Raw genomic sequence first — 16,148 nt, 5'->3', positions numbered from 1 at the left:
GCACTATTCTGGGCTTCCGGGTGACTGCCTGCCTGCCTGCCCGCTCATAGGGCCCGGTTAGCTGTGCACTGGCAGTCTCCATGGGGCTGGATTTGGTAGCCCAGGCTGTGGTAATGTCCATCCTGGCTCCTTACCAGGTTCCCAGGTGGGTTTCACAGGGGATGATGTTCACTGCTGCTCCATCAGGATCCCAGACTCCTGGGTAGGACTTGGGGCTCTGATGGGCACTGGCTGCCCCAGATGTATGGAGCCTCAGCCAATAAACTGTGATCCCCAGTTAGACGCTTGGGTTCTTTGCCCCATCACAGGCTGTCAGTGGAGCTTGAACAACTCCACCCAGGCCTCCTGGTACCATCCTCAAAGCTACAGGTGTCACTCTGTAACCAGTTGCCGTAGTAGACTAGTATTCCATACGGGACTCCTCTTGTGTATTGGAGATAGAAAACTGGGTCAGAGTGAGTGGGGTTAGGAATAAGCAGGGTGCATACCCCTTATCCCTTCCCACTTGATGAGGGGAAGTCAATGGAGTGATGCCCAAAGATCAGGACCCAACAGGAAGCAATGAGGATTGACAGTTAATGATTATTATATGAATAGCAAAAGCTTTCTGTACAGACACAAAGTGAGTGATAGTCCCTAATCCAAAGAGCTCACACAGTCTAAATAGTGTGAGGGAAAGGACTCAGCTAGGGTCCCACAGCAGATCAATGGCAGAATCAAAAATAAAATCCAGGAGTGCTGAGTCCCAGACAAGTGCTATCACCACGGGGTCAAGGTCCATACAGTGCCCAGTGCAATGGAGGCTCCGATCTTGGTTAAGGTTTATACAGTGCCTGGCACAACATGGCCCTGATTTCAGTCAGGGTCTGTGCAGCATCCAGTTGGAGAGGGGCCGTGATCTCTGTCAGAATCTGCCCAGCGCTATCGTAATACACACACTAACAGTCTGAGATAGTCCTTGCCCCAGAAAGCTTACCATGGCCCAGCAGTCAGGAAATATTTCCCCAGATCCTCTAGAAAACGGTCATGGGACTAAGCCATTCCCAAGGGAACTGCTGACTTTAGTGGGGATGGGTTTGGGGATGGGTAGTGAGTACCCACACAACAGTTCCCTACCACTTCCTGGCCGGGAACTGCTTCTGGGAAAGCTTACTGCATCGAAGGCCATTTTGGCTACTGCTATGAGGAAGCTCACAGCTCCGGAGTTCCAGGCTGAGCAGTGGGCACTATCGGGGGGAGCTCGCAGTGTCAGAGTCCCTATCTGGGCACTGCCATGGGGGAGTTCCTGGCTGGGGAGCTCCGCGCGGGAGCTTACTGTTGCTACAACCCAAAAAAGCAAATTCGGAACAACTCATGAATGAGCAAAGAGTCAGGAGCAAGAAGGGTGCAGGGAGGAATGACTGAAGAGCCCAAGCATTCTGTCTCCCAGCCCCCGCGTTTTAAGCACTAGACCCCACTTCCTCCCGGAGCTGGGGCTAGAACCCAGGTGTCTTGGTTCACAGCTCCCCCAGCCTAACTCACTCCGCTGCTGCTCCTAGAGCTAGGGAGAGAACCCAGGCGTCCTGGCTCCCAGCCCCTCCCCCACTCTCGTCGGACTCCTGAACTGTGTCTCCGTTCTTGTTCCTTTTCCTTTGTCCCGGTAACAATGTGACCCGCTCCGCCTTCCTGGTCCCAGACTCCACCCCAGAGCCTGTGCGGGGCGGGGGGACAGGCCAGGCCAGCGGGCGCTTCACTGGGGGATCCGAAGCACAACCCGGGAGAGGCAGGGAGACGGGGCCGCCGCCGCAGACGATCGATCTTTGCGCCCGGAACCAGCTGCCTTCCTGTGGGTGCCAAGGGTGGCAAGCGACCGAGGGGCAAAGGCATTTCCCATGCCCCGGACCGGCCGGGACTCTGCCGGAGAAACGCCCCCAGGAGCGGCGGCTTCCAGCCGGGGAACTTCTCCAGCCGAGGCATTTCCTCCTCGCTCTGCCGCGGCTTGGGACAGAGCTCGGGTCGGGGCAGCTGGAGGGAGCGGGGTCTGGGCACGGCAGGGCACGGGGAGTTGAGGCCTCTGGGTGCTTGGAGATCGCCGGGGCGGTAGCTAGATCGGAGTGGAGCATCCTGGAGGCAGAGGGGCACTTCTGAGGGGATAGGCTGTAGGGGACAGCCCTGGTCCCTGGTGGGGAACGGGGACGGGACGGACAGGCTGTAGGGGGCGATCCTGGTCCCTGTGGGAGGGGAAAGGTGTAGGGGTGATCCTAGCCCCTGTGGGAGGGGAGCAGGCTGTAGGGGGTGATTCTGGTCCCTGTCGGGGGGAGCAGGCTTTCGGGGGGATCCCGCCCCTTGTGAGGGGGAATAGACCGGAGAGAACAAGTCTGTGCCCCCCGGGGAGGGAACGGGGGAATAGACTGCAGGGAATGATCGTGACCCCTGGCAGAGGGAATAGATTGTAACTGGGATGATCCTGCCCCAGCAAGGGGGGATTAAAGTGTAGGGGCCAATCCTGGTTCCCAGATGGGAGGGGGCTCCTGTAAGTTGGCAGGTTCCCCAGCCCCATAACCACCCTGCTCCTGTGAGACCCCTGCGAGCCGGGACCCCCAGCCTGGCCTTGCAGCACCTCTCTGGGAAGATGCCTGTGCCGTGAAGGGCCACATCTGGGCAGGGTCTCACTAGAGGCTGCCCCCAGCCTTTGACCCAGGATGGAGCCACTGAAGAACCTGCTGCGGAAAGGCGCATGGGGGCCGGAGCGGAGTGGTGGGGCGGCCTACACCAACCCAGTGTGGACGGCGCTGTTCGACTACGAGGCAGCGAGCAGCGACGAGCTCAGCCTGCGACAGGGGGACCGTGTGGAGGTGCTGTCGTGGGATGCCACCGTGTCTGGTGATGAGGGCTGGTGGGCAGGTCGGGTGCGGAGCCAGGTGGGCATCTTCCCCTCCAGCTACGTCTCCCTGCAGCCCGTTGGCTATGGCGAAGCTCCAGTTCACGCCGACTTCCGGGAACTGAGGCTGGAGGAGGTGATTGGGGTGGGGGGCTTTGGCAAGGTGTACCGCGGCAGCTGGAAGGGTGAGTTGGTGGCAGTGAAGGCGGCACGCCAGGACCCAGATGAGGACATCAGTGCCACTGCGGAAAGCGTGCGCCAGGAGGCCCGGCTCTTCGCCATGCTGCGCCACCCCAACATCATCACTCTCAAGGCTGTCTGCTTGCAGGAGCCCAACCTGTGCCTGGTGATGGAGTATGCTGCTGGGGGCCCACTCAGCCGCGCCCTGGCCGGGCGCAGGATCCCCCCCCACGTGCTGGTGGACTGGGCAGTTCAGATTGCCAGGGGCATGCAATACCTGCACTGTGGGGCCATCGTACCAGTCATCCACCGTGACCTCAAGTCCAACAACAGTGAGTGCCACTCCGCAGTTATGATGCCCCATGGGATCCCCCCAACTCCACTGGTGTCCCTCGAACCCGACCTGCAGCCAGTGGCAGAATAGCCATTTCGCCAACGGGGCCTGTGCCCAGGGGCCCTGGCCAATTGGGCAGCCCCTGGAAAAATGGGCGCTTCACGCCCCTGGGGCCAACTCTGCCTGCCTGGTGCTCCTGCCAGGGAAAGTCTCTGCATCACAACCTCGCTTCCTGGCAAGAGTGCTGGGAAGGTGGGGGGAAGGGCAAGCCACCGGACCCCGATCCCATTTCCCTGGCAGGAGTGCCGGGAGGGGGTGGGGAGGGGCCCCCACTTGCTCTGGCCCAGGGCCCCATAAACCCCTAATCTGCCTCCACCTGCAGCCCCCCCAGGATCCCCCCAGGTCCACTATTGTACCTCAATCCCAACCTGCAGCCCCCTGCTATCTCAGCCCTGACCCCCTCCCCACACCTCTCACACAGCCCAGCTGGTGCATCTGAGTTCTGACCTCACTGACCCTGGGCAGCAGGAAATGATGACAGTTGTGGGACCTTAGAAAAATGTTTGATTTTAACATGTACATAAAATGCAGGGGGCGGGGAATGGGATTCAGGCTTTGGCCCTCCCGGGGGCACTGGCTCCAATCTAGCCCCAGGGTTGGGGACTTGCTGGCTCAGGGGGTTCCATTGGATTGAATGAGGTACTAGGAGTGTTAGGGTCTGTCTACACTGTGATAAAAGATTGCACAGCCACAGCTGGTCCGGCTCAGTTGACTTGGGCTCGCCAGGGTCTCAGAGCCTCGGCTGCAGCCCAAGCCCGAATGTCTCCACTGCAATTTTACAGCCTTGCAGCCCAAGCCTGGTCAGCAGAGCCAGACTCAGACTCAATGCTGCGGGTTTGTCATCACAGTGTAGACGTCCCCTTAGAGGCTTGAACGGTGAGGGAGCCTGGGCCCAGACTGAGCTTGATTAGGAAGAGTGGAGGTGAATGGTTAGAGCAGGGGAGGCTGAGAGTCTATCCACAGCTGTGGGAGGGGAGTGGGGCCTAGTGGTAAGAGCGGGGGTGGGGCTAGAAGCCAGGACTCCTGGGTTCTCTCTCTATTCCTAACTAATAAATAATAAACTGGTTAAGTGGAAGGCTGGGGTTGTGACTTTCGCCCTGGTTGACCCCATTCCTGTTAGGATCCCACTGGCTCCTAAGGAGCTGATTGGCTGGCACTCCCTTGGCCTAGGCCACCATTGAGTTCCCAGCATGCTCTGCTGCAGGGGGTGGGCTGGTGAGGGCTGTGGCTTGTGTGGTGCCTGGATCAGCACTCCTGCGGCACTGGGAGGAGCTGGGGTGGACTAGACCCACACTGGCGGGAGGGCACAGGGACACATGCCAGATGCCCCTTGTGCTCATGCCTGGTGGGAGGTGCAGGCCCACAGCTGGCTCTGTCCAAGTGGCCCCTCCCAGGCTGAGTCCCCAGGTTCCCTCCCCTTTCCGGGGCTGCAGCCAACCCCCAAGGCAGGAGTGGCCTTCCTCAGGGACTGGGAGAGGGCAGCATTGCGGAGCAGGCTGCGATTGGGACCTTGGGGGGCTGGTTGCTACCCAGATCATGACCCCCACCAAATGAGATCAGGACCCCATGGGACTGTACTCCACACAGACCCTGACCCCCACCCTGATTGAGATCAGGGCCCTGTTGGGCCAGACGCTGCACAGACCCCCAACCGAGATCGAGGCCCTGCCCCTAAGAGCTCACAGTTTGAATTGACTAAAGGGTGGGAGGGGAAAATGAGGCACTGGGGAAGGAAAGGGACTTACCCAAGATCAGAGGCAGAACCAGAAATAGAACCCAAGAGTCCTGACGCCCAGCCCCCACTGCTCCAATCACTAGCCCCCACTCCTCTCCCGGAGCTGAAATCAGTGTGGTTGGTGGTGGGTGCAGTCATTAGCCCACACTGGTGGGGTGGGGACTGTGTCAGTCTCTCTGACCCTAATACGGTTGGGGGGTCTGTCCCCAGGCTGAGCCCCTCCCCCTCCCTGCCCATTTCCTGTCTTTCTAAATTAGACTGATTCCTGTCTGCCCAACCAGCCCCTAGGTGCCTGTAGCTGGGGCAGTGTTTGAGGCAGGCAGTGCTGCCTATCCTGCCCCCACTCAGTGGGGGTTCCCTTTAACAGGGGTCTGGCCTGCCTGAGGGGCAATGTGGGCTTTGGGGGACACGGGGGGAGGGAGGACACTGCTTGGGCAGGGGTCTGGTATTGAGGTGGCTGAGAGGGCCTGGGGAGGGGAGGCCACAGTATGGGGAAGAGAGACTAGGCGGGAGAGAGGAGTATTGGGGGGCTGTGGTGGGGGCATAGAGCACTGCAGCATGTCAGGATCCAGTGGGGGGAGGTCACAGCATGGGGGAGAGGGATAAAATGGGGATTGCAGTTTGGAGGCTGTGAGGGAGGGGAGGAGTTATTGGGGTGACTATGGGGTGGGGGCTATTGGTGGATGCAGGCTGGGGGAGGGGCATTGAATGGGGGCTGTGGTAGGCATTGGGGGCTGTGGTTTGGAGAGCAGAGGGGGTGTGGGATGGGACAGTGGGGGCTGTGATCTGGGGACCCCCGGGTGTGGGGGCAAAGTATTGGGGGGCTGCTGATGGGGCAGTTGGAGCTGTTGTCCAGCCGTCCCCCCGGCCCCCAGCTGTCGGAGCGCCTGGACTGACCCAAGGCCTCCCTTCTCAGCTTCCTTCCGGCAGCTTCCTGCCCTGGCTTCCTGCCCCCCTCAGCTGGCAATGGTGGGGGGAGCAGAGAGAAAACAGCAGTTGGGGAGGGAGTGTAAGTGCAGAGGACCCAGGAGAGGGGGTGGCAGAGGTGAAAAGGGGAGGGACTCAGGGCTATGGGGGGGCAGTGGTGTGTGTGGGGGGGATTCCAGCTGTGCTCTGGTGCCTGGGAAAGGAGTTCCCTGTCTTGCTTGTCCCCCTCCCTCCTGGAGGGTCCCCAGGGTGGATGGCTGTACTGGGGAGAAGGGAGGGAGGCAGAGGCTGCAGTGCTGTGGGGGAGCTGGCGGGGGCAGCACTGGGAATATGGCTGCAGTTGGGGGGGAAGCTGGTGGGGGCAGTGCTGGGGGTGTGGCTATAGCTTGGGCTGGAGCTGGCAGGGGTCAATGCTGGGGGTGTGGCTGCAGTTGGGGGGAAGCTGGCGGGGGCAGCGCTGGGGGTGTGGCTGCAGCGGTGCGGGGAGCTGGCGGGGGCAGCGTTGTGGGGGGACTGGTGGGGGCAGAAGACAAAGCACTAATTCTCCAGCCAGACGTGTACAATGGGCCGCTTAGTGCAGTACAGACCCAGGGAATGTTTGTCTTTCGCCTACGGGTCATGGGGCTGCAGAACCCAGCTGGGCGGAGCTGGGCACCAGGACTCCTGGGTTCTCTTTCTAATTCTGGGAAGCGAGTGCGGGCTAGTGGTTAGAGCAGGGAGGCTGGGAGTCGGGGCTCATGAATTCTATCCCTGGCTTTGCTACTGAGACGCTGTACAGAGTTTGTCCAAGTCCCCCCCTCCCTGCCTCAGTTTCCCCAGCTGTGACGTGCTCTTGAGCCACCTTTGCCAAGGAGCAGCTGCGGGTGACCTGTCCCTACTGGCACCTGCCTGAGCATGAACTAGGCCCATGAGCCATGGGAAAGGGGAAGTGATACCAGGCCTTTAATATAAGAGCTTGTGTCTCAGGCTCTCTTCCTACTACAACAGGATCCCCAGGAAAATGTCACAGGAAATGCGCTGCAAATAGCACATCAACCATGGCTGGGAGGCCTTGGGGCCTGTCCCCTTTCGGGGGTGGGGGCTCTGATATGGCCTCTGAGGGTGAGGGGGGGAATGGGACATGGCGCCTTTCCCCTGCAGGGGCGCTGACCCCTTGTTCCCTCACCCCCCAAGTCCTGCTGTCCCAGCGCATTGAAGAGGAGGACATGAACGGGAAGACACTGAAGATCACAGACTTTGGGCTGGCGCGAGAGTGGCATCGCACCACCAAGATGAGCGCAGCTGGCACCTACGCCTGGATGGCACCCGAGGTCATCAAGGCCTCCACCTTCTCCAAGGGCAGCGATGTCTGGAGGTGAGCACTCAGGCCAGCCAGGATGCCTGGGTTCCATCCCAGCTCTGGGAGGGGAGCGGGAGTCTATTGGGTTAGAACCGAGGAGGCTGGGAGGCAGGACTCCTGGGTTCCATCCCAGCTCTGGGAGGGGAGCGGGAGTCTATTGGGTTAGAACCGAGGAGGCTGGGAGGCAGGACTCCTGGGTTCCATCCCAGCTCTGGGAGGGGAGGGGGTCTAATGTCCATTTCCCTCTTTCCTGACCCCCTCCTTGGGTTACCACGAGGATGAGGGATGCTGAAGATGGTCTCCCCCCAGCCCCACTAACACTCTCTCCCCTCCCAGCTATGGCGTGCTGCTGTGGGAGCTGCTGACTGGGGAGGTCCCGTACCGCAGCATTGACGGGCTGGCTGTGGCCTACGGCGTCGCCGTCAACAAGCTGACACTGCCTATTCCCTCCACCTGCCCCCAGCCGTTTGCCCAGCTCATGGCAGGTAAGGGCGGGGAGGGAGTCAGGATGCCTGGGAGTCTATCCCAGCTCTGGAAGGGGTGTGGGGCCTAGTAGGTAGAGAGATGGCAGGACCTGTGTCTCACCAGGGCCAGATCCTGGATGGCTGGGCAGAGTCTGAGCAAGGCAGAGTTTGCCCCACCCCTGCTGGATGAGACAGACCCTGACAAGTCCTGTTTCCCCCCCACCCCCAGAGTGCTGGGACCAGGACCCCCATGGGCGGCCCAGCTTCGACTCCATCCTGGCCCAGCTGACGGCACTGGAGGCCCAGGTGCTGGAGGAGATGCCCCAGGACTCCTTCCACTCCATGCAGGACGACTGGAAGCTGGAGATCCAGGGCATGTTCGATGAGCTTCGAGCCAAGGAAAAGGTACAGCTCCCCCAAGGCCTGCTCAGCCTAGCCCCCCGCTCCCCACTCGGGCCCCCCGCAGCCCCTGCAACCTAGCCCCTCACTCAGTCCCCCCACTTTCCAGAGCCCCCACAGCCCAGCCCCCCACTCAGCTCCTGCAGCCCAGTTCCCCCACTCCCGACTGAGCCCCTAAAGCCCAGCCCCCCCACTGAGCCCCTGCAGCCTGGCCCCCATTCCCCACTGTGCCCCCGCAGCCAGGCCCCACCACTCGCCCCCCACCCACCCAACTGAGCCCCCACCACTTCCCACTCAGCCCCCACAGCCTTGACTCCGATTCCTTAGTGAGCCCTCTGACTATTCTCCACAGCATGGCACTTCCATTTCCCTCTGAGCCCCCCTGCAGCATCGCACCCCCTGCCAAATCCACCCCTGCCCCCATCCCAGCAGGTAGGGGGCACTGTGCTGCATCCTTGCACCCCCTAATGGTGCCCAGGGGCATTGTGGTCAGTGCTGCCAGCGAAGCGCGACCCCCTGCCCTCCCCCCAGCGGCACGGTGACCCTGTCCTCACTCCACGGCAGGAGCTGCTGAGCCGGGAGGAGGAGCTGCAGCGGGCAGCGCTGGAGCAGAAGTCCCACGAGGAGTTCCTGCGGCAGCGGGAGCACCAGCTGGCCCAGTGGGAGCTGGAGGTGTTTGAGCGGGAGCTCACCCTGCTCATCCAGCAGATGAACAAGGACCCCCCCAATGTGAAGCGCAGGAAGGGCACTTTCAAGAGGAATAAGCTCAAGGGGCGGGACAGCGAGAGGATCAGCATGCCTCTCGGTACAGGCCTGGAGGCTGCGGGTTGGGACTCACCGGGAGAGCTGTAGGAAGCCCAGGGCTGGGATGGTAGGGGGCTACGGGTTGGATTGAGGGGTGCTAGCAGGGCTGAGGGCTAGGGCAACCTAGGGCTCATAGCAAGAGGGCTGCTCCCCCATCCCTTGCTCTGAGCCCCCATTTCTCCCTCTGCCACCCTGCTCCCATCTATGGGGCATGCGGGCTCCTTCTCAAGGCTGCCCAGGTCACGCCCCGCTCTGGGCTTTGGCTGGGAGTATGGAGGGCTCCAGGCTGTGGTTACTCAAGGTTAATTACCTTGTTTACTCTCCTTTCCCAGCGGGGGCGGGTAATGCTGCTAATGGAGACACCCACTGTAAATCTGGAGTGTCCGGGCAGACACCAGTGCGGAAACCCTCTGGGGAGCTGAGATCAGAATCCAGCCCTGACCCCAGTGCTGTCAGGGGGGACTCCGGGTTGACCCTGGGGAGCTGAGATCAGAATCTGGCCCTGACTCCAGTACAGTGGGGGGCAGTGATCTTTTGGAGGTGGTAATTCTGGGGGAGGGGCAGAGAGGGCTGTTCTCACCCATCTCATTCTCCCTCCCCCTTAGATTTCAAACACCGCATCACGGTGCAGGCCTCCCCTGGACTGGACAAGAGGAAGAACGTCTTCGAGGTGGGGGCTGGGGGCTCCCCGACCTTCCCGCGCTTAAGAGCCATCCAGTGTGAGTGAGACACTGCAGCTGTAAGGGGCCAGGAGCTCTGTGCCTGCTCCGTGCCCCCCCCCGCTAGGGAATAGTGTCTTGGGGCTCCCCTGAACTTACTCATTCATTTGGGGTATATCTGCTTAGGGAGGGAGAGCTGTGCTGTCATTGCCTTCTGGTCAATCAGAGAGGTACAGATGATGACATCATAAGTATTCACCCATTATGTCATTTCCTTCTGGTCAATCAGAGAAGCACAAACTATGATTAAGGCTACGATTATGTCACGGAAGTCACGGAATCCGTGACTTCCAGAGACCTCCGTGACATTTTCTGCTTCAGCCCCAGGGCCGCGAGGTTGGAGCTGTCAGCCAGCCGGGGCACCAGAGCTCTCAGCTTCCGGGGCCCTGGAGCTCCAAGCTGTGGCAGGGGACCACCCCATAGTTTCCAGCCCCTGCAGGTGGTGGGGGGGCCTTACAGCTCCTAGGTGCGTGCCCAGAGCTCCAGACTGCCAGAGCTCTGAGCTACAGCAGGGGCCTCCACAGATCTCAGTCACCATGGGCGGCCCCTGGAGCTCCCAGCCACCGTGGGAGGCCTCCGGAGCTCCCAGCCACCAGTCCTGGAGCTCCGAGCCTCCACGGGCAGCAGGGGGCCTGCAGCTCCCAGTCGTTGTGAGCTGCGGCAGTGGTGGGTGCTGGACCCCCCCCCACTTCCCATTTTGTCAGGGTTATTTTTAGTAAAAGTTGTGAATTTTTGTGTATTGCCCATGACCTGTCTGTGACTTTTACTAAAAATTTCCGTGACAAAATCTTAGCCTTAACTATGATGTGATAACTATTTGGCCATGATGTAATTTTGCACAATAAGAGCCGCCCCAGGGGTTGGTTGCCCAGGGTATAATGATCCATGGGTCGCTCTATATTCCCCCCCTCTCCCAATACACACACACATACCCAACCCCTCAGCACTGATTGGCCAGAATTAAATTACATAGCTGCTATGCCTGTAGCATGTCCATCCTTATGCCGATTGGATGGAGTAAAGTGACATCACCTGTTGTTGGCTCTGATGATTCAACATGGTGTTGACTGGATGGAGGAAAATGACATCACAGGAAGTTGCTTGTGTTATCACTTCCTGTGGCTAGCTCCGTTTGGACCAGAGTAAATGACACTGGGGGAGGAAGTTGGTGGGGGAGGACGCAGGGGTTTGCTCTTCCATTATAGTCTGTGCTTTGTGCTGATTGGCTGATAAAATGACATCACAGCTTATGACATCATTACACAAGTTGATCAGAGAGAATTAAATTTTATCAGAGCATGTGACATCATCTCTTGGACCTCTCCAGTCAGCAGGAAATGACATCACAAGCGATTATATGTGACATAATTGTTTGTGATTTCTGATTGGTCAGAATGAAATGATATCACACAAAGATTACATGTAACTTAGTTATGTGTGCTTTTCTAATTGGCCGGAAGGAAATAATGTAATTAGGATTATATGTGAGAGCATCACTTGTGCTTCTCTGATCAGAAAGAAATGATATCACGGGGGACATGCTGACATCACAAAATATTCACCCACAATGCCCTTTCTTTCTGACCGGCATGACATCATCGTCCACTGAACCATGTGCTTCCTCCCATGCAGTGGAGCCCGCCGAGAGCAGCCAGAGCTGGGGCAGACAGGCACCACGCCGCACAGATGAGGCCTGGAATGGGGAGCGCCGCCCTGGCAAGAACTGGGGTCCCGGATCCCCAAAGCCCTGGGAGAGCAGCACCCAAAATGGCAGGTAGGGGATGCTGCTTCCCCTCCCCCATACATCTTTCTTCTCCCCTCCCTAAGCCCCCACCCTGGTGTTTGGGGAGAAATCCTGGCTGCCCCCCTGATCACTAACTATAAGATTAATAATGTTGAGCCAGGTACTGAGATGGGAGCCAGGACTCCTGGGTGCTTTCCCGGCTTTGAGAGGGGAGTAGGGTCCAGTGGGTTAGAGCAGGGGGGCTGGGAGTCAGGATTCCTGGGTCTCCATTGTCCCTCCTCTAGCTGCTCCTCCTGGCTGTCCCCGCTCCCTGTTCCTCTCAGGGTTCTAACCCCCATCCCCTGCAGAAGGAGGTCCCGACTGGAGGAGACGACTTGGTACGTTGAGCAGGAGGAGCCCAATCCAGTGGAGTCGGCCCCATCCCAGCCTGCCCTGAACGGTGAGTCTCCATGGGGGAGGGGACATGGGCTGGCTCTGGTGTCAGGCCCAGACTCCCCAGCGTAGGGCCTGGGGAATTCAGCATCCGGAGAGCGTGTCACTGCATGTACAAGAGGAGCTCCTGCTGCCGGGCTGGGCACCATATGCTGCCCTCGACTGAGGTTAGGGCTGGGCAGCACATGCACCCACTCCTGAGACACCGCACAGACCCCCCTGGCTGTGATCCGGGGCCCCCCTCGGGCCCAGCACCGCACAGACCCCCCTGCCTGTGATCCGGGGCCCCCCTCGGGCCCAGCACCACACACGCACCCCTGCCTGTGATCCGGGGCCCCCCCTCGGGCCGGGCGCCGCACGGACCCCCCCCGCCTGTGATCCGGGGCCCCCCCTCGGGCCGGGCGCCGCACGGACCCCCCCGCCTGTGATCCGGGGCCCCCCCTCGGGCCGGGCGCCGCACGGCCCCCCCCGCCTGTGATCCGGGGCCCCCCCTTGGGCCGGGCGCCGCACGGCCCCCCCCGCCTGTGATCCGGGGCCCCCCCTTGGGCCGGGCGCCGCACGGCCCCCCCCGCCTGTGATCCGGGGCCCCCCCTTGGGCCGGGCGCCGCACGGCCCCCCCCGCCTGTGATCCGGGGCCCCCCCTCGGGCCGGGCGCCGCACGGACCCCCCCGCCTGTGATCCGGGGCCCCCCCTCGGGCCCGGCACCACACACGCACCCCTGCCTGTGATCCGGGGCCCCCTCGGGCTGGGCGCCGCACGGACCCCCCCTGGCTGTGATCAGGGGCCCCCCTCGGGCCCAGCACCGCACAGACCCCCCTGGCTGTGATCAGGGGCCCCCCTCGGGCCCAGCACCACACACACCCCCCTGCCTGTGATCCGGGGCCCCCTCGGGCCGGGCGCCGCACGGACCCCCCTGCCTGTGATCCGGGGCCCCCTCGGGCCGGGCGCCGCACGGACCCCCCTGCCTGTGATCCGGGGCCCCCTCGGGCCGGGCGCCGCACAGACCCCCCTGGCTGTGATCAGGGGCCCCCCTCGGGCCCAGCACCACACACGCACCCCTGCCTGTGATCCGGGGCCCTCTTGGGCCGGGCGCCGCACGGACCCCCCTGCCTGTGATCCGGGGCCCCCTCGGGCCCAGCACCGCACAGACCCCCCTGCCTGTGATCCGGGGCCCTCTCGGGCTGGGCGCCGCACAGACCCCCCTGCCTGTGATCCGGGGCCCCCTTGGGCCGGGTGCCGCACGGACACACAGAGAGACCGTCCCTGGCCTGAAGAGCTCAAGTCTGAATAGCTGAGTGGGTGTGAAGATGGAGGGGGGCGGAGGAGGAGGGAGGGAGAGATGGGAGGGATCTGTGGGAGGGTGAATGGATGGAGGGGAAGTTGCTGGGGACATGCTGGCTGTGTGTCCTGTTCCCTGCACTACACCGGACAGGGGATTCCCAGCATGGGCATTGTTGCTTATGGCTCTGTCCCTTCTTTGCAGGTGATGTCCCCTCTTTAGGCCCCAATGGGACCCAGGAGTCTGAGGAGCAGCGGGCACCGGCTCCGGAGCGGATCAGCACCCCCAAACTCATCCAGAGAGCACTGCTGAGGGGCACAGCGCTGCTGGCCTCTCTCGGGCTGGGCCGGGACCTGTCACAGGCCCGACGGGAGGAGAAAGGGGAGCCCCCACCTGTGCCCACTCCCCCGCCTTCTCCTGAGCTCATCCGCTTCTCCCCCAAGGACACACACTGCCCTGCCCTGCTGGTGGAGCAGGGCCACGAGGAGCCGGCCCGGATGCCAGGGACCACAGAGCAGGACCAGGAGGGGCCAGCCCGGACGCCACGGTCCACGGAGCAGGGCCAGGAGGGGTCAGCCCAGATGCCAGAGTCCACAGAGCTGCTCATCCACCTGGTCCCAGGTGGTGATAGAGGGTCCCTGGCCCCCTTGTGGGGTCAGAGGTCACCAAAGAGCCCACGATGTGAGGAGGAGCGGAGTCCTGGCAGCAGGGCAGATAAGTGGGGTAAGTGAGGAGTGATGAAGATGCAGAGACTTTTCCCACTCGGGCATGCTGGCTGCAATCCAGCTTCAGGATGGGGTATGGGTTGGCTCAGGGGGATGGGGAATGGGGCCTTTCCCCTCCAGAGGGCGCCGGCTCTGACCCAGCCCCAGGGCAGGGGACAGGCTGGTTCAGCTTGGGGGATGGGGTTCAGGTTTGGTCAGTAGGTGCCCACCCTCCTGTTGTTCTAATATCCCCTGTTCTCTCTCACCGTAGGTGGGGCCCTACAATCGCCCTCGTCCCCCTGCAGCCCCCACTCGCCACGCCCCTCCCCACACACCAGCCTCATCTCCCGGCCCCGCCCCTCCCCTGTGCGCAGCCGCATCGACCCCTGGAGTTTTGTGTCGGCGGGGCCCCGTGCCTCCCCAGCCCAATCCCCCCAGCCAGAGCCGCGCCGGCGTCGGGCGGGGACCCCTGACTCCAGCAACCCCTTCGTGACTTCTGACCCCTTCTCCCGCCCCTCACTGGGACCTTTTGACTTGGAGACCTTCGACCCCTTTGCCTCGGCGCCCAGATTGACCAGTCTCTCCTGCCACTTGGACCAAGGTCAGCTTAGTCCCTACCCCTCGCCCCCTCCATGCCACTCCCCTGGCTTTCCTGCCCCCCTGGAGCAGACCAAAGAGACCCACCCCTTGCCATGGTGGATGGCCAGATCCCCGCAGGAGGAGAGCAGAGTCCCAAAGTGAAATGGGCAATACAGGAAGACCTGGCCTCTTTGGACAGTTGCACACAGGAAGTCCTACAACGAAAGCGGGCGATATTGGAAGTCCCACCCTCCTCAGACTTTGCATGGAGGAAGTCCTGCCCTCTTTGGACAATTGCACACTGGAAGTCCTGCCCTCCTCAAGTTCTGAGTGCAAGAAGTCCCATCTTGCTTGGATTATTGTACCAGATACAAGGCTCAGGTTGGGGAAGTCTCTGTGTTGGATGTTTGGGGGGGTGGGGGACCTTTTACTATACACTGGAAAGGTGGAGGAGTTCTGGGGAGCTCCTGTGGGGTAAGTGGGGCACCGCCCCCTGCCTTAAAGAAGAGACTAAGAGTGGCTTGGACACCCTCTGAGCCGGGTGCCATGGTCTCTGTGATCTGCAATTCCCAGCCACACATTGCATGAGGTTGTCGGGTCTCTGCCAAACTCCCACCCTGGTCCTCAGAACCACTGAATAGGTAGTGATCACTGCTTGGGAGTGAGGGGCACTGGCAGAGCTGGGGGAGACCAGGGCTGGGATTGAAGGAGTGAGGGGCACCGGCTCAGCCCATCTGTTTCATGAACACTAATAGTGGGCCCGCCCTGTTCCCAGCATGGGGTCCTGGTGTCTGGGTTGGGGACCAGCCACCCCTCCCCCAAGGTAGCAGCCCCTTTTGCTGATAGCAGGGGTGTCTTGGGGATATCCCTGTGGGAGGAGGACACTGGGAGAGACCGATACGGGATCACCCCCCATTTGCTACATTCCCGAGCATGGACTGGCTGCAGGTGAGTGTGCGCCTGGGTGTGTGAGCATAGGTGTGCATGCAAGGCTGGGAGTGCGGTGTACTTGGGCAAGTGTGCAAAGCATGAGGGGTTGCACGTGTGCAGCTGCCCCAGTACCTTTGTGCTGGTGTCTGTGGGCGTGTGTGAAGCCAGAGGTGTGGGAGCACGGGTGAGGGCTGGCCTGGGCCGGAGCAGCTGTGCCATTGCCTGCACTTCCAGCGTGGGAGTCTGCTGCTTCCCTGCCCCAGCCGTGGGGTTCCCGTTAACTCTGTCCCTTCCTCCTGCTGTGAGTTCCTGCCCTGGGGTCAGGGGAGGAGGGCCAGGCCATGTCAATACCTTCTGTAACTGCACCGAGACCCCAGGCTGGGGAGCAGCCAAAGCTGGGGCTGCATGTGGATTGAGACCAAATAAACTCCCAGCTGCTGCTTCCGTTCTTGCTCCTGCTTTGGTCTCCTTCCCCTTCCCTCCCACCGCAGCTCGCTGCACCCCCCCACCCTCCCCAGGTTATGATCTCAGAGCGCCAGTAGGAGAGAGGCCTCCCAGGGTGCACTGGGCCAGGACAGGCCCTTGAGAGGCTTGGCCAGCTTTGCACACCTGCCCGGTATGGGCACGAGCCTAGCAGGCGGGGAGCGAATGTGGGTGTG

The 16,148-nt window shown here is 61.5% G+C and overlaps 1 protein-coding gene across 1 annotated transcript; it reads left to right on the top strand.

The window, feature by feature from the left end:
• The first annotated feature begins 1,604 nt into the window (after positions 1 to 1,604).
• Positions 1,605 to 15,933, top strand: MAP3K11 (mitogen-activated protein kinase kinase kinase 11). The gene is made up of 10 exons (XM_084633055.1): positions 1,605 to 3,372; positions 7,270 to 7,450; positions 7,772 to 7,920; positions 8,129 to 8,304; positions 8,863 to 9,103; positions 9,708 to 9,821; positions 11,454 to 11,595; positions 11,913 to 12,004; positions 13,481 to 13,999; positions 14,252 to 15,933. Exons 1-10 carry the CDS (start codon positions 2,682 to 2,684, stop codon positions 14,719 to 14,721), a joined length of 2,775 nt encoding a protein of 924 aa, XP_084489181.1. The 5' UTR covers positions 1,605 to 2,681; the 3' UTR covers positions 14,722 to 15,933.
• The last annotated feature ends 215 nt before the right edge of the window (positions 15,934 to 16,148 follow it).

The sequence above is a fragment of the Lepidochelys olivacea genome, assembly GCF_965140295.1.
Source record: "Lepidochelys olivacea isolate rLepOli2 genome assembly, chromosome: 7".
NCBI classification, from domain to species: Eukaryota; Metazoa; Chordata; order Testudines; family Cheloniidae; genus Lepidochelys; species Lepidochelys olivacea.
The sequence above is the reverse complement of the archived record's forward strand: the minus strand, read 5'-3'. Positions and strand labels throughout refer to the sequence as shown.